We start from the raw sequence: 21,955 nt of genomic DNA, 5'->3' as shown, positions 1-21,955 counted from the left end.
GCTGCCCTGTCTACGAGGAGTGCGTTTGATTGTTGCAGGACTCAATGGCGGACAGAGCAAGAGAGTCGCGTTAGCACAGAGGACAATAACATCTCGACTGTGTGAACTCCTGGCGTGACTCGGTCCGCCGCTGCGTGCCCCCGGCTGCAACGGCTCCCTCGTGGCCTCGCATTAAAAACGAAGTCGCAGCAGCTATTTTCTGCTTGTCTTCTAGCATTCTTGAGTTCTCATCCCAAGCGGAGAAGTTAACGTACACTGTTCATGGTGGCTCACTAAAGGCAGCTAGCTTGCGAGCGAACCATGGGGGACTCTCTCGAATTGATAGGGAAGCGTCTGCTTTTGCTCCTCGACGACGGCAGATCCGCGAATGGATCCGAACCGGAGAAGGCTGCCTGGGCCCGGGACTGGCTTCGGGGGACGGTGCAGGCAGTGAGCGTCATCGGCCTAGCCGCCCCGGAGGTTAGCGGAGGAGAGGCGACAACAACATCAACTGCTGCAGGGCTGACGGTCAGTGTTTACATACAAGGGATCCCGTACTGCGTAGCTAAATACCCACCAATTGAAATATATTACCTATGTGTGCTACTAGGCATGTTTTTGTTACCTAACCGAACTCGTTTTATCAGCCAATAGTGGTACATTGGTTGGCAGTTAACGCTAGCTCATTTACCGATATATTAGCAAGCTACAACTCGCAGCTGGTGAGGCGAAGCTAAACTCGAGGCCGGGGATTTTCCGGCCTTTGCTTTGTTCGCCTTATACCTCTTAAACGAATAACATTCATTTCCACCGATATTAATCGCGACCTCGTAGCAATCAGTTGCAAAGCACAGACGCGTCAGAGCTAATCAAACGATCACGGTATTGTAAAAAAAAAATCGCTGTCAAGCAGCAGTGAATAAAAGCCCTAGCTTGTCAGTTCCCACTGTTAGCTAGCGGTAGTACTTAAAGGCCTCACAAGTTCATATGAGGGTGAACCAGGAATTCCTTGGACTTTACGATGAGATCCCGACTGTTAAACATTCACACTAACCCAAGTTTGGCACCTAAGACACTTTTGGATTAAGGACATTAATCTTCCCAGCCCATGCCTAGTCTACACCTCGCAGAGCTGCTAAACTGCAGAGACCCTTTAAAGTAAGATTTGTAATAATTTTGGGTGGTGGTGGTTGACCTACATAAAGGTACTCTCTTCACAGCTGAAATCCAGGCTTTTAAAAAAACATATTTAGTTAGATGAACATTAGCACTTGATTTGCACACTATTTAAAAAGATTTCAGGGCCTTAAATGTACAGTAAATAAAATAGTGATGTATCTGTACCTAGGTATATTGAATAGAAAATCACTCATAAAAAGTATAGAGTGAGGATTAAAAGGCTGAAGATTGTCCAGTTTGACTATTGTAAGAGTATTAAACAAAGTGAAATTGACCACTTCAAGGAAAATAATCAGTGGTGGTCCTGTGGGTTGGGTTTGCGTTTTTAATTTGTTAGAAATTAGTTGACTCAAACAATGCTATCAAAGTTATAGTCTCTCTCTATAAAATAAGATGATGTACTCACAGTAAACCTTTTGTGATGCTACATGAGGTGACCGATAACCAGCATGACAACTGGGACCTGTAGTAAAAATATACAAAACTTGTTAATGTGCGAAAGATTTTAAAGCTGTTTCGTTGGGAGACTTGATAAAGTGTTTTGTGAAAAAGGTGGCAGTGCACATTAATGGTGGAATAATGCATGCCATAAAATAAACAAACAAATGCCTGACTTTGGTCAGACAAGAGGCAAAACTGAATTTCTGAATAAAGATAGCCTTTTTTAAGGAGTTAGCCTTAAACTAAATCCTTCTATTAACAGCTTCAAGATCATCTTGATAGTACACTGACTTAATAGTGCCTCTTTCATTTCCACTCTGCACCTTGAACTCTCCTTGAAATGTCTAAGTTGGCTTGAGTGGGTAGGATTTCCCGAGAAGTTTATGGCACTACGGCACACACCACCAACTATGGGTTTTCAGATAGCTATAAGGAGAAGCTAGTTCGGTATTCTCAGTACGGACATCATTGCAGAGGCAAAGAGACCGAAAACACGTGGATTGAGTAAGCTAAAAAGAAAAAAGAGGGACTGAGTAAGAGGCTGGGTAAGAGTAAAACCTACACTCCCTTGTAGTCGTTCATGTTAAAATCATTAAAAATTGCAAGGGAGACACCAAGCTGGTCTTCTTCTAAGTAATATTAGCTTGCCTGCTATGTCTTGTGTTGTTGATTCGCTACATATTGATCATAACCTGACATGACCTGTCAGTCGACATGTTTCTTCGCCTTCTGATGTTGTATTTGTGCACAGAAGCAAGGGCAGAAATGCAAAGGTCTTGATGGAAATAAGCGAAACTGGAGTTGCTGGTAAATTTCAAATCAGCGTGTCTCAGCTGTCACACATGGCCACTGACTGTTGTCACAGCAGAAGTCATGTCAGTAGGGTAAGCCATCTATTGGCTGGTTGTTTCCAAAACACACAGAGAGCAGAAACGCTCCAAGCAAGGCAAAAAATCATTGCAGCCACTATCTGAATACACCTGCGTAATGTATCACTTTGAATCAAAAGAGAACATAGGTACTGGCTTTCAGAAAAATACATTTATTATCTGTTCCATCAAGTAGATTTTTTTATGCCTCTGCACCAGCGACAGTTGTGGCCAGAGGCATTATGTTTTTGGATTGTCCATCCATCCGTCCATCCATCCCATTCTCGTTAATGTGATATCTCAGGAACGGTTTGAGGGAACTTGGGCTCAAGGATGAAGTGATCAGAATTTGGCTGTCACAGGTCACTGTAACGTCACAGAACACGTGTTTGGGCATATAACCACAGGCAGTAATTCTAGTTTAGTTCTCAATGTAGTTAATGTGGAAGTAGTGTGTAAGTATATCAGGATATCTGATTTTGACAATAACTCAACCCTAGATTTAAGGCCAAGCAACCACTGTATGGAAGTCCTGTAAGTATGAACTTAGAAATTTCTTTACTGATCTGTTTGTTGTACAAGCCACACACCAGTGTCACCCAGTTAATGTAGGTGATAACAATATAAACATCCAGTCATCTACAGAAAGTGCAGTGGTATCAAATGAAATTCAAGAGGGAGTTGCTTTTACTCCTTCATGCTTCCTAAGTAAATGTGAATGGTGGAGTGTGAAATGAAATGAAATTGCGTATCGCTAACTCTCTTATAGCTTTTTCCAGTAATACATGGAAGTCACTGCTCTCCCAGAGACATGCAGTGATTGGCTCTGTGATTTGTTTGGACCAGGGTAGGAATTTTTAACAGGTTAAAGTTGGCTGTCATCAAAAACATTGGTCAGTTTAAACTGGCACCTTCCTATCCCTTCGTGTACCTGTGGTATTATCTAGTCAAAGAGATATTTTGGATTTTATTTGCTCAGGTTTTGAGATAACTGTCTCAAATACTTCTGCTGCTTTTATGCAATAATGACCTGCTTACACTTGATAATCCACAGATCGTATTGTGAACAGTTTTCATTGTATTCCACTCAAGAAATTAGTCCCTATGCATACTAGGCTAATTCAGTTGGAGGTTTGTGGGTTGTACAGAGTACTATGGACCCCGCTTGTGGAAACTGGTGTTGCTGTTAATTTTTGTACTGTGAATTGTCAGTGGTGTGAGCACTATAAACAAAAATCTGTTTGTGTGTCGGGGATGGGGCAGGAAGCTCAGAGAGGGACATCTCAAAACCCCAGCAGATTAAATCTACTATCTGCATGGTTAGAGGTAAGTGAGAAAATATGTTTTCATGAGTAAACCAACCTTTTAAGTGCTTTTTAAAGTGTAGACTCCAAAGGAGGCAAGCCTCTTGTACAGTGGAAGGAGGGACCACACCAGTACCTGAGGGTTAAGCAATTGTCTTGATATTATATGTGTGAACCTGCTACCTCAATGCCTGCAGAGCTTTTTCTCCCCCTTGCACTTGTCTGCTTTAGTAAGTTAGTAACCACAATTCAATATCTACAAGTTAAACTTAAGTTTCAGCTTCAGTTTAATTTCTCTTTCTTGCTCACTCATTCTTTTTCCTAAATCTAGGCAGTTGGGTCCTTGGCTAGAAGGTTGTGTAAAAGGTGTTAATCAATAGCATTCCATTATTCCCACCCTGAGTTTAACAACGTCTGATTTGACTACCAGCACAACTGCTAACAGTTTCGTCAGTTTCTTACAGCTTGCTCTGTTAAATAAAGTCGTAGGCAAAAGCTTAGCTGTGTCTGAGTGGTTTTACTTCTCCACAACATAATAAACCTCCACTCTTAACTTTACAACTGTGACAAGTAGGAGTTGTCATGGTGTCTTCAGTATGTGTGCTAAAAGTCAGTGGTAGGAATCTCACAGTTCATGAAGAGAGGGAGCCCACCTGTTGTCAAGTTTACTTTGTGACTTTCTGTAGTTGTCATTTTTCAATTGGGTCATCCATTGTGAATCAGTGCATACCAGTAATATTATCTTATTTTGACACAGAGTAGAGGGTGCATAAGAAAATATATTCCATAAAGACACATGAGAAAAACACTACATTCTTAAAGCAGCCCTGTTTTATAACAGCGCAGGGGCGTAGTTGATGGGGGAGTGTTGTTCAAGGTGCCGGTGAGACAATGGAATACAATCCAGAAAGTCCAGTTTGAGTAACAGATCAGTGGGTCGAAAAGAGTGGACTTGGTTAACAACTCTGCAAACTTATCACATGGTGTGGTAAACAGCAGAAATTCTGCGTTCACGTAGCAAAGTAATCTACCAGGGAAGTACACGTGAAGGTGTGTGATTGGCCAACACAGCGTCTTGTTGGATGATGATGTGTTGCGTTGCAGCAAAAACTGAGCCGTGTTCAGACTTTTCTTCTGGGAATCCCAGCATTGTTTTGCCGGGGCTCCCTGCATTGACACTCCCAGTGCGTAGACGAACTGGCTCCATTCAAATGTATGACAGGGCTGCTGTCAGTCTGTACCCACTCTAACCTCCAAACTGCTCCAGAATGGCTTCTCAGTGGCCAACAAATAAGTTTGTGGTTCTTGGCATCCTGCATCTGTCTGTATCTGTCAGCGTGAAGCTGGGAATTGATAAGAAAGGGCAGTCGTGGTCACTGAACCCACCTTGGTTAAATAATGGTTAATAAAAAAAAAGAGATGCCACCAACTGGGACATTAAGTAACACTGACGAATCCCAGTCCATTCATGACTAATTGGAGCGTCCCTATTGTGTGCATATCATCTTTGTAATTCAAAGTAAATAACACTTTAGAGCAAATGTTGGAACCAGCTAGAATCCAGGCACAAAGTGGGTCAGTGTTTACACACCAGCTGCACATTCTTCAGCTTCATGCACAGGCTATGATCATTTTCAGAAATCTGGACATGGACGTATATAACGGATGTATGTAGTAATGTATGGAATATCAAAAAATACTTACTACAGCAGCATAACATTTAGATGGTTTAGGTCAGCATCAATGGGTTCTTATGTCACTATACTAATTTGATGTAAAATGAAGAGCGTTGTCCAACTCTTTCTCTAGCAGTACAGGCCGGCTCTGTAGTCTGATTTGCATTAAATGGGCACAAGATGGGAAGTTTTGTATGACCGTATTGTACCAGTGATACACAAACTTGCTGTAGTTGTAGACAGAGTCTGTCATACTGTTACAAATGGCATGGCATGAAAGGTTTGCTGACAAAAGTATGGCAGAAATGGCGCTGGAAGTTTTCTTTTCCGAGTATTCCCTTTTTAGTAAACTGAGTAGTATTAGTATGAGACTAAGTATTATCACAGTTAGGAAATGCTCTTTCAGAGGGCGATGACTAAATTGTGGGAAAGTGTTTAATGAGCTCTTGGCCAGTGAAGAGGTTCTGTGTCACTGTATGCACTGGCAGATAGTAGCTTTCCAGTCCAGTTGCAATAATTCTGTCTTTTGTAAAATAAAATGTATGATGTTAGCTAGAAGACTTCCGCTTTGTAGTTTTATTTTTAATTAATTTGATTAATGAATTGTAGTTGCTTAAGCTTCATATTTTATGAAAGTAAGTCTGCCCATGAGGTAGCAGTCCAGTCTGTTGCCGTAAGCTGAGCTGTCCTATATTGCTCTATGTTCCTCATGTTTATGTTCTGGTTCGCACTGTTTTTCCATCTGCAGGTATTTGTGGAGTTTGAGAATGCTTCGCAGCGGTGTTCGTGGGTGCAGGTGTATGACGAGGGGGTGAAAGCTGTGTTGGTGGAAGACTCCATTGTTTGGGCCAATCGGAGTGATGGCACTGGAACGACGGGACCTCCGGCATCAGCCACAGCCTGGCCTGCTCTGGTGAGTGCCCAGTTGTACAGCGGGAGAGTAAGCAGGACTGTCTATGTCATTAACAAAAGTCAAGCCTCAAAATTATCTAGTCTTCCTGTTGAAATGGGGAATAGTTGTCAGCATGATGCCTACATCAGCAGATCTCGCAAGGTGAGAATGCACTGTGTGTATTGTGGCCATACGACAATTTTGGTTTGTGTACAAACCATCTGGCACGTCAGATCAATGTCAAACATCAGAAAAGAACATTCTGAGCATGTGTAGTGAGCCTGTTTTCCTTTGCTGGTGGTAACTTAAAAACACAAGCAATAATAGCTTATTATTATTTATTTATTTATTGTTATTTGACACCTTTCTGACACACAACCTGGCAGTGCTAACCAAACATAAAGTAGCCATTGTTGTTGTTTTAGACGCATGTTCATTACACAATGGGCATGCGCAAATTAAGGTGATGATGTCATAGCCTCCCAAATGCTAAATGCATGTGTGGGTTTGTGGAGTTTTAAAAAATCTGCACCTTCAAAGGCGTTTTAAAATATTATGTTTTAGTGACCCAGAGCTCTATCTGTGTGGACAAGGGGCCAAAATGAAAAATGTATTTTTCAAAACTGTCTGAATACGTGGAGACAGGACCTTAGTTTAAATATTCCTCAAGTTGGACCTTGACCATTACTACCTAGCTTAAAGCAACAAAATGCCAACACTTTCCATGCAGTTGGCTTAAGTATTGCAGAGCTCTTTTGTCAGTGAGGATCTGTAGGAAAAATCCTGAAACTTAGGTGGGGTTAAGTGAAAGGGAACTTTGCTCTACCTATGACAAATGCAGAATGGCTCACTTCAGATTTTTGTGCATGTGGCACAGGTTAGATATGGAATATGAACATCTAATCCCGAAAAAACTGATGGGACTTTCAGCAGATTTTCCTCTAATTTTGAGGTCACTCAGATTGATTTGAAAATAACATTCACACTTTTTCCCCACTCTGGTATCAAAAACTGGACTAGATCCTGATATGGGCTCCTTTCACAGGACCTTTCACAGCTTTCTTCCTTGTTAATGCCGACTGCAGATGCCCATTTGGCTGTGCTTGCCTGTAAGCTTATGTCTGAAGTCATTTGATGTGTTCATGTGGGTATTATAAGCAGATACAGGAATCAGATATGATTCACTTTATAATGTCTAAAAGGTTTGAGACATTAAGTCCTGTTACTTTATTTTGCCTGTTGCTCCTTTACAATTGAATTCAAGTATATTAGTTATGAAGTGCTCTTCTTTAGATCAAAGAATTTCACGGTGTCCTCTTTTCCTCAGATCTTCCGCTCCCTGGTGGACAGAGTGGGTTTAGGATCACTAGTTCCTGTGGAGTATTTTGGAAACAAGAATTTTGAGTTCCTGCCTGATAACAAAACTGTTCAGAGGTTTGAGGTATGTATGCTTGTTTTCCCATGTTTCGTAGTCCTTTAGTTGTATAAGTGCTAAACGATAGTTCACAATGGGCTAATTATTCAGGATATTTGTTCAACATTACAAAACACACATTCTGGTTTAGCTTGTCAGATGTGATTTTCATGCTATTTTCTGTTTCATATTATTGTAAATTGAATTTTGTCTATTTATGAGACAGAATAAACAATTTGTTATAACTTTTGACATTTTTAAACTAAACGCTAAATCAACAAAGTAATGATAGCAAAAGTTAGCTGCACTGGTGCTCTTTCTGGTAATATTCACCTGTGAAGTTTCATGTTTTTGTTCCACATTATTGCTGTACCACTATCACTAGTTCAGGACAGTGTGGTTTGTGTCCTTGTGCAGCTTGATAAAGACATAAGACACCCTTTGCTGCTGGAGCAGCCTTCCCTGCAGGCTGCCATCTCCAGCTGGCATACTGACTTTGAACTGCAGGAGATCTTCAGGAAGGGTAAGACTTAGCCTTCACCAGTTTTTATGGTGTTTTCCTTCACTACCTCTGTATTTCCCACAAGATCCTTTTATTTTGGACACCTGCTTAAACCTGATCACTTAATGTAGTTAAAAGCAGTGATATTAAGCAGTGAAAGCGTGATACAGATGGACTAACAAATCCAAGTCGGTGTTTTTCTGATACAGAAAATGTTGATGAAACATAGAGCAGACACAATATGCAACAGGTGGAACACATTTTTACTGATAATACTGTAGGAGTAGTCTGTATGCAGTCAATGGTCAATCACTGCTGCAGTAGAAACTTACTAGATTGAGAGACTTTAATGCCGTTATAATTTTCCAGCTTGTGTTCTTGTTGTTATCTGAGGTGCAAATAAGCAGAAATGAATAAAGAGAGATTTTGTTCTGTGCTTTTATGTCCACCAGCTGCTTGAGTTGCACTTCATTTATTGCATTGGTTGCATCTGGTATATTTTTGGAATTATTTTACAGGGTTTGAAAAATATATAAATGCAATATCTGATCACACTAAAGAGAGATGCATGGCCATATAAGGGTTGTAGAGTCGAGTGATCTCATGCATAAAATGCAAACAGAATTTGAAGATGAAAACGATCTTTTGTATTGCATTGGCAATTTTGCAATCTGTGTTGTAGACGGTATTTGCAATTTCAATCTTAAAACAAATTTAAACCTTAACAATCTAAGCAACATCGAGCGGGATAGTATAAATAATAATACATCCCAGTTAACAGTGCTCACTTACCCATAACTGAAACATGGACTGTGGTGTAAAAGTGTAATGTCACTGTGAAAAATGGGGACTGCAGATGTTGTAGTACAGTGCACCCATGATGCTGCCTATGCTTACTGTGATGCCTCTTAGCTGTTTGTTGTGATGCTTACACTCTTGAAATTATTCTGCTCTAATGTAAAGAAGATCTTTTGTGCCATCCATTCTGCATCTCTTTCTGCAATTTTATTGAAATCTGTTGGAATGTAACCCCTGCTTTTCTCCCTGTTCCTGCCCACAGGATCATACACTATTCAAGGACGTAGGGTTCGCGTATACCAGCCAGAGTTTGAGGAGTGCTGGGCCTCAGGACTGGTCTCACAGCATGACCCTATCTCACACATTATGGAGATTACCTTAGATAAGGTAAGTGACACTTGTGTTACAAGAGGAATCGAGATGCAGATTGTGTGAGATATTTAGAGATAAGAAAACCAAAGCAAACTCATTATGGAAGGAAAGGGGATTTCGATGAAAGATCAGTCCTCTGTCACCTTCAGACTGAAGGAGAACGTGTGAGATTCAGATGACTGTATTGCCTCACTTCTTGTTTTAATTTCAATCATGACATATTCACATTAGCTCTGCTAGCTTAAGAAATGGGAAACTTCTCTGGACTGGGTGAAAACCAAGAGTAAAACTGAAAGTTCTGAAATTATATAAATCTAGAGATGGATTAGCGCTCCCAATTTGCAAGCACAAATTTTTGTTATAAGGACCAAAAATGGGAGAAATAATTGAAATTGTGCATAAAACTTAGCAATTGGAGGAAGGACATTTGTACTGGAAATATTAAAATCATAGCAGCAATAACAGCAATGGATGACATTAATGTACAAAGGTACATGCAGATGGGTGCAAGTGTATTCTTGTGTGACTACATGTTTAGATAAGCATGCTCACATAGACCTGCTTGTATGCTTGTTATGTATCAGTATGTGTGTACAAGTAAACATAGTATATGTCTCTATGTATCTTATGTTTCTAAATATGCTCTCGTCATTGTGTGGAAGACTTAAAAACGACCTTTTTTTGCTGTAGGGAGAAGAAAATCAGATGGTTGATCCTCGTGTGATACATGTCATGCTGGCAGAGGAAGAGGTGAGGTTGCCATATTATAAATTATAAGTTTATTCTGTAATTGGTTGTACTGTACATGTTTTACTAAAGTATTTTTAGCTCTATATTGATATTTTTAGATATGTATTAATAGAACTACTTCCTAACATTTGACCCCTTTTTAGCTTGGTAAAAATGGGCGGCGAAGGAAGGACAGTGAAACAATGAAGGGTGACAGTGGACGCAGACGTAGGACTGCCTCTGAAGGAGATGATGACTTGAATTTGAAACGTTTTAAAGGAGCAGGAGATGCAGGAGCTGATGGCCAAAACTGTGGCGATTCCAACAAAACTCCAGCTGAAGGGATGGGGATCTGGGGTGGAGACTCTAGCGAAAGAGTCAGCAGCACAACCAAAAACGGAAGCTCTTCAGAGGGAAGCTTTCCTCAGGGCAGAGTGTCATCCCCCAACACCAATTCCTCAGTCCAGATGGACCAGTCAAACGCTACTCCTCCTCGTTATCCTGCCCACGTCAAAGAAAACGGTCGCTCACTCACCACACAAGGGGCAGCGGACTCCACTACTGCCATTACTCACACCCCCACCCCTCCTCCCCTCAAACCAGCCCCTTCTCCCTTCTCCACCACATCTTTCCCCTCACTTGGCCAGATGCCAAGCCTGGTCCCTGGAGCTCCAGCCCCCAAGGCTTCCCCATCCCCTCAACCAGACCGAGAGGAGGCCTCCCAGTCATCTTATTCCAAAACAGCTGCTCTTGTTTCCCCGGGGCCTGTCACCATTTCTTGGTCACATGACAGCGGCCCTAGCGTGGCACTTTCTGCTTCTGTGGGTTTTAGTCCGAAAGCCCCTACCTGGGGAAGCCAGACTGAGGTAAGACAATCAAGACCATTATACGATGCCTTTACAAGTCATCTCAGTTTTGTTTCTGTCATTAATGTCATTTTGCTTTACCACATTGTTTTGTTTTCAGGGCTCTAAAACTTCATCAAGTTTTCGTTTGCCCCAGGCCGTGCCCACTTCGTCTGTATTTGGAGATATTACCTCTCAGACCAATGGAGCTCCTGCTGCTACCACAACCTCCCAGGACACTCCTAGGCCCTTTGGCTTCAGCTTTGGTGGAGCAAAGACTGAGACTCAATCCCAGCAAGACCAAAACCTGTTTTTCCAGTGTATGACCCAGAATTCTGGCTCCAGCCCAAGCCTAGCTGCTGGTCAGAACCAGTCCAAGGACACCAATTACTTCACCGCAGTGTCTGAGAGCCTGACTAAAGAGCCCCCAAGCCTTTTCAAGCCCGCAGCCACGGAGGGGCTAAAAAAGCCGGAGCAGCCTAAAGTGCCTGAGACCCATCTGACAGGAAATGGGGTGCTCAACAAATCGTCATCAGCCTTTCAGGGCGCGGGTGGCTCAGCAGTAGGAAGAGGCTCTACTCTAAGTATTGGTGGACTGGCTGCAGCCTCTGGGCCTCAAAATACTTCTAAGAAGAGCAGTAATAATGGGACTTCTGTGGGGGGCTTAGGTCTGCAATCTGGCTTTAATACTTCAGATAGCCACCAGAACCTTTTTCTGCAGGCCTCCAAAGAGCCTGCTAATCCATTTTTGGCATATGGGGACAAAACCACCCATACCTCTTTTGCTGGCCTCACTGGGGCTGAGCCACAGACCCTTGGTCCAGCCTCGGACAGCAAGCCGAATCTGTTCACTATGGCAGAGCCACCCAAAGGGATTCTGTCATCCCCTTTCCCATCACTCGCAGCAGCTGCTTCACCCAGCTCTTCCTCCTCTCCAGCATCGGCGTCATCACAGAGGTCACAGAATGAAGGGACTGTGACAAAGGAGGAGCAAGAAGTTGGGGAGATGCCTTCATCCACCTCAGGCTGCTCCATGTTTGGAAGCACTAGCCCTGGTGGAAAGGAGGAGCTCCCTGTGTCCTTTGACCAGAGCCAGTCTCAGAAGTTTAGCCTGGAGGAAAGAGGCCAATCCTCCAAACGGGACTCTGACTCCAGCAGCAACAGCGACATTTCAGACCTGAGTGAGAATGAGGAGGGCCCAGAGAAAGGCCAGATCCCAGGAGGACCACCGCACCCTGCCAAGGATGCGGCCATGTTGCAGAAATCTAAAGTTCAAGGGGCTGCTAAGAGCCGTCCACGTAACAAGCCTTTCAAAGGTAAGTCTTGTCCACTCTTGAGAATCCAGAATCGTTTTTGGTGGCAAACTAAGCAAGGAAATTAACACTAAGTTGTCTCCTCCAGTGGGCCAGTCTGTCCTAAAAGACCAAAGCAAAGTGCGACGCCTGAAGCAGTCTGGTGAGTCCTTTCTCCAGGACGGCTCCTGCATCAATGTAGCCCCTCACCTGCATAAGTGCCGCGAATGCCGCCTGGAGCGTTACCGTAAATATCGAACTACAGACGAAGAGAGCGATGAAGACGATGACCCAAATGTGGCCTGTCGTTTCTTCCACTTTAGAAGGTACATGTTTATATGCTGGTGCTGCTTTCATTGCGTTATAGAGGAAAGTTAACAGAATAGAGGAACTAGTAATTGCTAGCAAAATCTGTTGCTGAATTAACCTTTGGTTTGTTGTTGTTTTTTTTGCCTGTGACCAGGTTGGCTTTCACTCGGAAAGGCGTACTGCGTGTGGAAGGCTTCCTAAGTCCTCAGCAGAGCGATTCCATGGCCATGGGTCTGTGGCTACCTGCACCAGCTGTCCAAGAGGGACTTGACCTGGATACATCCAAGTACATCCTGGCCAATGTGGGAGACCAGTTCTGTCAGTTGGTCATGTCTGAGAAGGAGGCCATGATGATGGTGGAGCCTCACCGTGAGTACAAATACATCTCACTCACCTGAGCCCAATTTTTTCTTCACACGTAGCTTATTGTCTTTCGTTTTTATCTGACATTTTGTCTCAGCACTGGATCAGAAATAGTTATTTCTATGTGTATAATCCTGTTTTTTGTTGACCGGTCCCTCAGAGAAAGTGGCGTGGAAACGTGCTGTAAGAGGCGTCCGAGAAATGTGTGACGTGTGTGAGACCACCTTGTTCAACATCCACTGGGTGTGTCGCAAGTGTGGCTTTGGAGTGTGTCTGGACTGCTATCGGCTCCGCAGGAACCGGCCAAGGGAGGGTGAGTCATTACAGTGACATTGAAGGACCTTAAGAGCTAAGTTAACCAGTTCACCGCAGTGTTACTGTGTTAAACTTGTTTTGTTGTATGCTGAGTGAGATCTTTCAATATATCCTTTCCCTTAGATGTCGATGAAGGTCCAGAGGATGAGGTTTTTGCTTGGTTGAAGTGTGCTAAAGGCCAGCCTCATGAGCCACAGAACCTCATGCCTACGCAGATTATACCGGGGACAGGTAACATGTTTAGTATGATTGAATCATAAATCTATCAAGCCCCACCTTACAAGCATTGAGTATTAAGTATGATCTTCTAGTGATCTTGGGGGAGTTTTAATGGTTGATTTTATCACTTTTCTGCTTTAGCTCTTTACAACATAGGTGACATGGTGCACTCAGCGAGAGGAAAGTGGGGCATTAAGGCCAATTGTCCTTGTGCCAGTCGACACACCAAGCCTCTAGTGCGCCCTAGTGCCCCCAATGGGATTACACAGGTACTCTTGTGCCACACCATCTTTTTCTTAGTTTTACATTTCTGCATTTTGAGAAGCTTTAATGTCTGGTTGTGCTTATCTCAGCAGTCTACAACAAGCAGTGGTGGCATCCTCACAACTGCAGCCTCTGGTATTGGCTCAACTCCAAAATCAGAGAGCGAAGCATCAGCAGTCAAAACAGAAACTACGCAAACAGCGGCACCATCAGACAGTGGAGGAGGAGAAACTGTGGGCAGTACCAGTAACTCCACCAGTGGTACATCCTCCCCCTGTAACCTCAGCCAGACCTCTGCCAAGGAGTCACGCTCATCAGGAGAGGGCAACAGCTCTGCTCTGCACTGGCTGGCAGACTTGGCTACACAGAAGGCCAAGGATGACACAAAGGGTAAGTAGGAAAGAGCAGATGCTGAGTCAGTGTAACCTTGGTGCACAAAAAAAGGCAAACTCAATAGTAAAGTTGAACTTACATCATTGTCTTTTTGCCATCCCCTGACAGAATCCGGTTCTCTTCGCTCCATGATGAGTCGAGACAGCCGGCCTCCCTTTGGCCTGGACTCACTCAGTGCCCTATCAAAGCCTTCTGCTTCTAGCCCTAAGCTATTTAACAGCCTGTTACTGGGATCCAGTATGGCCCAGTCCAAACCTGAGGGGTCCAGTCTGCGGGACCTGCTCAACTCTGGACCAGGCAAACTCCCCCAGGGCCCCGGAGAGAGTGGGGTACCGTTCCCCTCAGTCTTTACCTCAGCAGGCGTACGTATGAAGCTCTTATTATTCCTCATAGTTTAAGGAAATATTTCAAGTGTACACATCCACAATAAAAGACTTTTCAGCAATATGTGCCTAAAAACCATACATAAACTAAGATTAAAAATAGATCAGCTGAAAAAAAAGTGTTTGGCACATCTCTTCTAAAACTCTGTAGAAAAACACAACTGGAAATAGTGATCAGGAAAGTGTTGTGATTTTACTTTTCCTGTATTTAAGTTCCATGGTTGCCATTTTCAAATAAGAAATGAAATAATGCACTGATGTCAATCAGTATATCCTAAATTCAGAATATAGTGAGTCAACAAAACCTTTTTCAACAAGAATAATTAGAACAATTCTAAGATTAGGCATGAGTAGATAACAAACTGTCTAACTGCCATTCACTGGTGCACTAATGAACCAGAACATTCAGTTTGAAATTGCCAGGGGGACAATACTAAAAATATTCTTTTCAAAAAAGAAAAGGCTTTTACTTCAAAATTTTCCAGTGGAAATACAAGCAGAATCAAAAATGTCTCTTTTGTCCGTTAGAGTGACAAGCTGAAGAGCAGCCTCCCGAACTTCCTGGATCACATCATTGCCTCAGTTGTGGAGACCAAGAAGGCAGAAGGCCGTCGGACTGGGGCCTCCGAGGGCGGCGAGCTTGGTGTGTTGGGGGGACGCAAAGACGGAGTAATGGGCCTAAGTGTTTTGGAACCACATACCTCACACTCCTGGCTCTGTGACGGACGACTCCTCTGCCTACAGGATCCCAGCAACAGCAACAACTGGAAGATCTTCAGAGAGTGCTGGAAGCAGGGACAAGTAAGAACCACAATTTGTATTCTGACTCCTGAGGCTTCTGCGGCAGAAACGTCTTGGAGCAGAACAAGAAAGATTGCTGCTCATGAAACATGGATCAAAACTTCTCAGCACTGCCACCTGTCTAATCTCTTCTCCTCTGTGTCCAGCCTGTGTTGGTGTCAGGGATAGATAAACGTCTGAAAGGTCATTTGTGGCAGCCCGATGCCTTCAGTAAAGAGTTTGGAGACCAGGATGTAGACCTGGTCAACTGTAGGAACTGTGCCATCATCTCTGACGTGAAGGTGCGAGACTTCTGGGACGGCTTCCAGGTCATTTCCAGTGAGTGCCCAAACTATTTTCCCTATTGACTGTCATGTGTTGTTTGGTTTGATTGATTGATAATGTATGCCACTGTATTATTTTTGCCCCTGTTTGCATCTTTTGTCAGAAATGGCAGCTAATTTCTTTTTCTGTGAATGCAGAGCGACTGCAAGATGCTGAAGGCAATCCCATGGTGTTGAAATTGAAGGATTGGCCTCCAGGTGAGGACTTCAGGGACATGATGCCTACCCGGTGAGTAACCCAGAAATATGTAGCTTCTTGTGTGTAAAATGCATTTGCTCACCAACCTTCTGACTTTGTTTTTTATTGACGTTGTCTCGTACTTTCTCAGGTTTGACGATCTGATGGATAACCTCCCCTTGCCCGAGTACACAAAAAGAGACGGTCGTCTAAACCTCGCTGCCCGACTGCCCAACTTTTTTGTGCGTCCTGACCTTGGACCTAAGATGTACAATGCCTATGGTGAGAAGGATTGTCTGCGTCTGACAGAAATTTGTCATTCCCCAGTCATCTCAGACTTCTCCTCTCTTCCACTCCCCTCAGTTATATATTTCTCAACTTCATGGTCTCCCTCACTGTCTTTCTTTCCTTCAGGCTTAATCTCATCTGAAGACAGGAAGGTGGGAACCACTAACCTCCATCTGGATGTCTCTGATGCTGTTAATGTCATGGTGTATGTCGGCATCCCTCAAGGAGAGGGAGACCAGGAGCAAGGTCAGTGGAAACACACACACTCGCGCTCTCTTTCTCTCTCTCTCTGTTTCTTTCTCACACAAACATTAAGTAATGTTTCTTACACAGCACTTATGGTATGGTACACCGCTAATTGAGCTTTTAAATTACATTTGCTAAAAATTTGATAATGTAAAAATGTTTCTATTTCCAATATTACATATTTTTAGATTGTCATTTCAAGCACCCTGTATTAAAGTACTTAACCTAACTCAGGGATGCCCAAACTTTTTCCTTTGGAGGGCCAAAACTGAACCTAAATGGAGGCCCCCGGGTCAAAAGCAAACATTGATTGTGTTGTATTGTTGCAAAACGGTAGTAGGATCCTAAGTTCCCTGAACTGACAGACTTCCTGTGCAAGTGTCACTCTGCCTGCCATGCTCAGATTATGAGAAATAACTAATAATTAGGGATCTTACATATTTAAAGGGCATTTTACCTTGCAACTAAATATAAACAGTGTTTATATTAATTATTTTATTACTTTTTATTTATTTTCAGTAGAAACATGTGGCAGGCCAAATTGAACCTCATGGTGGGCCAACTTTGACCCACAGGCCCCACTTTGGGCAGCCCTGATCTGACCGAACCCTCCTGAACAATCTTAGAAAGTGCTTTCACAGCTGTTTCCCAAACACCATGCTTCTTGCTGTTTTAGTTGCTCCAAGGTTGATTGGCTTGGATTGGGCCGTGAAAATACCCTTCAGTGGGTCTCACTCATTTACACTGTGGCAAAATTTCTCATTCACAGAGGCAGATATCTCTGGACGCCAAGGTCTGTAGACTTTCAATTGTATCACTCCAGTAGCATGCCCTTCTTCTTGACTAACTCCCCTTCTTCACCCCACCCCCATCCTTCTGTTATTATCTGTGATGTAGGGGCCAGAGCACTATCTGTGTTTCACTGTGGCATGATTCAAACATTTCTGTGTAAAAGCAACCTTCATTAACACTTTAAATGAATAATGGATGGAATTAAAATTTCTGTTGTTGCCTTTTTAGAGATCCTGGTGTTCTTCTTCTGTGTAGGTTTCAGGGTTGGGTTAAAATTTCTACTGTTCGGGGCTCAGTCAATGCAGCAACATTCATGCCATGGACTGACATGGAGTTCAAACACGTTTTCTTATAATTACTACACTGGGAGCATCTTCAGTTCCTGTTAGCTTTGGTTGAGTTGTGCTCTGGTCCTTACACTGTGGGAGAAAAGTTTCAATGAAGGGCATCTAGAACTGGCTTCCCTATTCCCCTGCAAGCTTCCTGTCACTCATCACAGTGACACAGACACACACCCATCAGTATGACCACAGACATGCTGTGCTGACACACTGGTCCCTCTTCATCTTAGGACCAGCGGATCTTACAGGAACATCAAGTTAAACACATTTACTGAGTCATCCTGGCAACAGTACTACCAGTACACACGAACATTGTAATATATGTTCCCTCGCTGGGTTATGATAAGTGCATACACATGGTTCATTAGCAGAGAGAAACACTGGGAATAGACACCTTTGAGCTGTCCACGGGAGCAAACACATTAGTCCAGGTTTCTTTCCCTAATAATCTTTCTGAATAACTAAGTACTATAATAAAAGACCAGTATATTTTCAGGCATTAATGTTAGCTGCTCTGTACAAACAACCTTAGGCTGTGGATGTGAACATCGTGTCAGTGAATGTGATTGTGTAGTCTGTAACTCGTCCTTTCCTTTGCACCAGTGGTTCTCAGCTGGTCCAGTCGCAGGATCCACATTCGTCTTTAGTCACCACCCAACCTCATTGGCAATTTAAGCCTTTTTTATTGATAGCTCAATAATCTTTAGTGCTTTCATGCTCAAACAAAAATTAGTCCAGTTACGGCATTTTCACGTTTTGCCAAAGGCTATATTACAACCTCTATTCCAAAAAAGCTGGGACGTTATGTAAAACACAAATAAAAACAGAATGCGATCTTTTGCAAACAACCTGTGTTTACCAACAACAGTTTTACGAAGTGTGTTCCTGAGCCCATGTAGTAACATCCTTTATATAATTGTGTTTCACAAAGTGGTGAAGTTCTCTCCATCCTTGTTTGTGATCGACTGAGCCTTTCCAGGATCCTCCTTTCATACCCACTCATGATACTATCACCTGTTACCAATCAACCTGTTTACCTGTGGAATGATCCAAACAGGTGTTTTTGGAGCATTCCACACCTTTCCCAGCCTTTAGTTGCTCCTGTCCAAACTTATTTGAAATGTTTTGTTGCATCAAATTCAGAATAAGTAGATATTAACAACTCAATGAAGCTGATGAGATAAAACATTAAATATATTGTCTCTGCACTGGTTTCAATTGAGTACATGTCATAAAGGATTAGCAAATTATCGCGTTCTGTTTTATTTATGTTTTAAACAGCATCCCAACTTTTTTGGAGCCAGGGTTGAAATCCTTTCTGCTCAGACAAAGTTCTTTGGAGAAAAACATGAATGTGTCTGCTGCTTGGGATGTGTGTGTCATGACAGCCACATGATGCAGCTACAAACAGTACTTTAGCAGAAGCTCTGGCAAGTCAGTGCACTTCAGAATAAAAACAGCTGTCCACTTATTATAATGGACCTGTGACCCACTATTGTGTCATGAGGCACCAGTTGAGAACTACAGCTCTGCACCATTTTTGTCAAACAGTATGATGAATGTACATTAATTCAGAATTACACCATGAAAGATGTATCTTGACAGATCCAGTCACTGTCCCAGGACTCAGGCTTGATGCGTGTAGTCAGTCATCAAACTGGAATAATGAAAAAACAGTTGTGTTCAAGTGATGTGAAGTCAGCCACAGTCTAAAACGAGGCCACATATACAGGAAATGCTGTGGTAAAATCTTGTCATCTTAGAGGCACTGCTGATGACCCTCTGGTGTCCTGTATGTGTGTGCTTTGTTGTTTATGTTTGGTCCTCCAGAGGTCATGACCACCATTGAGGAGGGCGATGTGGATGAAATGACGAAAAGGAGGGTGTACGAGGCAAAGGAGAAACCTGGAGCTCTCTGGCACATCTACGCCGCCAAGGACGCAGAGAAGATCAGGGAACTGCTCCGCAAGGTCAGCAGCCAGTAGATTTCTGTCTAAAATAGCATCTGATCTCTGGCGCTGCAGTATCATCGGCTGTACTTGTAACACGTTTTAGCCTCAGATTCAGGGTCCTTTACAAAGACAGTGATGAAGTGAATTAAAGGTCTATTCCTCCACCACATCCATGTGTATTACACTTATTGATTTATATTATACCATAGTTAATCTATATCTGTGTTAGGTGGGAGAGGAGCAAGGTCAAGAGAACCCTCCAGACCATGACCCCATTCACGACCAGAGCTGGTACCTGGACCAGGTCCTCCGCCGCAGGCTCTATGAAGAATATGGTGTCCAGGGTTGGGCCATTGTACAGTTCCTAGGAGATGCCGTATTTATCCCTGCTGGAGCTCCCCACCAGGTCAGACATGTGCTATAGATATCCATTTATTAGATACATATAGTGTAACTAATGGCTGGCCAATAATTCCAGATCCATGTTTGTCTTTTTTTTGTTTCATCAACATGTTTGTTCATTTCTTGTTTATGCTCTCCTTCCCTCTCAGGTGCACAACCTGTACAGTTGTATCAAGGTGGCGGAGGACTTTGTGTCTCCTGAGCACGTGAGGCACTGTTTTAGACTGACACAGGAGTTCAGACACCTGTCCACTACTCATACAAACCACGAAGACAAGCTACAGGTTGGTGTGCTTTTTCGCTCATGTCGTTTTAGTGTCACACCTGGATGCATTCGACCAGAGAATTATCTTATGTCTAAGCAGTATGCCACAGTTTATGTAACAGCATTTACATATTTCTAATCTGTTGGTTTGATGGACAAGGGAAGTGATTAATTCAGACAGGGTTGCTGAGAGTAATTGAATTGAAAAGTATGAATAGAAATCAAGCTCAACCGATGTAATTTATATAACACTGACACATGAGCAAAGCAAAATGAAATGACAGTGTGTTCAAAACTCAAAGCTTATGATTGTATGCCTTTATATTTTTAAATCCATTTTCTTTAAAGATTTAATTTTCTGTGTTGAGGTGAATCTTACTGAGGAAAAATAAAAATATAAAAATATCTTCTTATTCTTAAAAATTTGAACAGCCTTTGTGGGTGTGAGGCATTATCACATACTTGTACAGGGCCAAGAGATTGCTGCCATGTGCAGGCTATTAAACAGACTTTTCCTGATATTTTGTTTTTTATTTCTCAGGTGAAGAACATCATCTATCACGCAGTGAAAGACGCTGTTGGGACGCTGAAGGCGCATGAACCTAAACGCCCTTAGTTCCTGTCACTCAGCGCTGTCTCAAAACAACCAGCCTCTGACGACCACTCCACGACGCACACACAGTATGCATTACATACCTACACACACAAGTACAAGCTGCAGAGTGCAGAGTACGAAGATAGAGCGTAGGTTTTATTTGGGGCAGTGAAGGTCTGTGTTTGGGGAAAGAGAACATTTGATTTGGGGAGGGATTAGACGGGGAGGGGCTAGTCAGCGATTCGATGAAGGAAGTCCTTTATCGCTGTTACACAGTTCGCTCAAACTTGTCTAGTTGTTTTCCCAATTTTCTTTCTTTTTTTTGTTGGATTAACTCTGTATTTAAGGTCAGTGTGTTTGTTCTGTTGTTTTCATTGTATATGTAAGATGTGAGAGTAAGGGAGGTAAAAGCTGACGTGCCTTTGGAGCAGAGGTTCAGCTACCATATAAGTGACTGACAAAATGTGAGTACTGGGCTAACTTTCCTATTTTGATGACGTCGATATTATTTTTCTTCAATAGGAGCGAGGTTAACCTGTTTTTGTAGATTTTTTTGTCGGAGTTTTTTTAACAGCTGATTGCTTCTGCCCTCTGTGGTTGAAATTGATTTGCGAAGCAGCCAGTGAGGGGAAGCAGACCAAAGTTTTGTATTTTTTGTTTTCTTATTTCACTTTTAGTGTAAGAAGTCTTTTCTTTTTATACACCCTAAGGTAATGATCAGGAGGACTTCAGAGAGGGCAGTTTTTTTTTTGTTTGTTTGATATTTTTTTGGTCAGCTATCTTTGTCTCATGGGTTGAATGAATTACAGACTTCCAGCAACGTTGTTCAAGAATCACAGTTGCAGCTGAACAGAACTACTGGCCATTAACATTGTATCAATATATATATTGATCTTAGCAGTCTGTTTGATTTTTCACAATAAAGTTTACAAAAACTACTGTTTGTTCAGTTGTCATTTTTACCCACAAAACCTCTAAGTGCATGCAACCAGGGTGGTGCCATGATAATAAAAAAAAAACAGCAAATAGGAACATTTAGAGCAAATTCTTTCCTCATGAATGACTCAATTATTAAAATAGTTAATTTTCTGCTGATTGATTAGTTGTTTCAGTGCTTAGTCTGGATGTCATATCTGAATGTAAGGTCCCATGTGCCATTCAACATGTTTCGTGTGTTTCCATCTTAAATGAATTGGTGGAAATATTCAAATGTTGCTGTTTTTCCTTTCTCAAA

General features: G+C 42.5%; 1 protein-coding gene across 5 annotated transcripts; it reads left to right on the top strand.

The window, feature by feature from the left end:
- Positions 1 to 40: 40 nt before the first annotated feature.
- kdm3b (lysine (K)-specific demethylase 3B) lies at positions 41 to 21,653 on the top strand. Of its 5 annotated transcripts, none has more exons than XM_041944126.1 (25): positions 41 to 507; positions 6,197 to 6,361; positions 7,668 to 7,781; positions 8,172 to 8,277; positions 9,317 to 9,441; positions 10,117 to 10,176; positions 10,320 to 11,021; positions 11,158 to 12,316; positions 12,402 to 12,618; positions 12,756 to 12,970; positions 13,125 to 13,277; positions 13,403 to 13,510; positions 13,640 to 13,767; positions 13,852 to 14,152; positions 14,264 to 14,517; positions 15,067 to 15,339; positions 15,486 to 15,657; positions 15,801 to 15,891; positions 15,992 to 16,122; positions 16,255 to 16,374; positions 17,144 to 17,167; positions 19,338 to 19,477; positions 19,689 to 19,865; positions 20,011 to 20,145; positions 20,668 to 21,653. In XM_041944126.1, the coding sequence occupies exons 1-25, from the start codon at positions 301 to 303 to the stop codon at positions 20,740 to 20,742; spliced, it is 5,352 nt and encodes a 1,783-aa protein (XP_041800060.1). In that variant the 5' UTR covers positions 41 to 300; the 3' UTR covers positions 20,743 to 21,653. The 5 variants fall into 5 exon arrangements, with proteins under 5 accessions (XP_041800060.1, XP_041800058.1, XP_041800056.1 ...); XM_041944124.1 differs by having other exon boundaries at positions 11,122 to 12,316; positions 13,855 to 14,152; XM_041944122.1 differs by having other exon boundaries at positions 11,122 to 12,316.
- Positions 21,654 to 21,955: the final 302 nt, after the last annotated feature.

This window comes from Chelmon rostratus, chromosome 9 (genome assembly GCF_017976325.1).
Source record: "Chelmon rostratus isolate fCheRos1 chromosome 9, fCheRos1.pri, whole genome shotgun sequence".
Lineage (NCBI taxonomy): Eukaryota > Metazoa > Chordata > Actinopteri > Chaetodontiformes > Chaetodontidae > Chelmon > Chelmon rostratus.
This window is presented reverse-complemented; position numbering and strand designations above follow the sequence as displayed.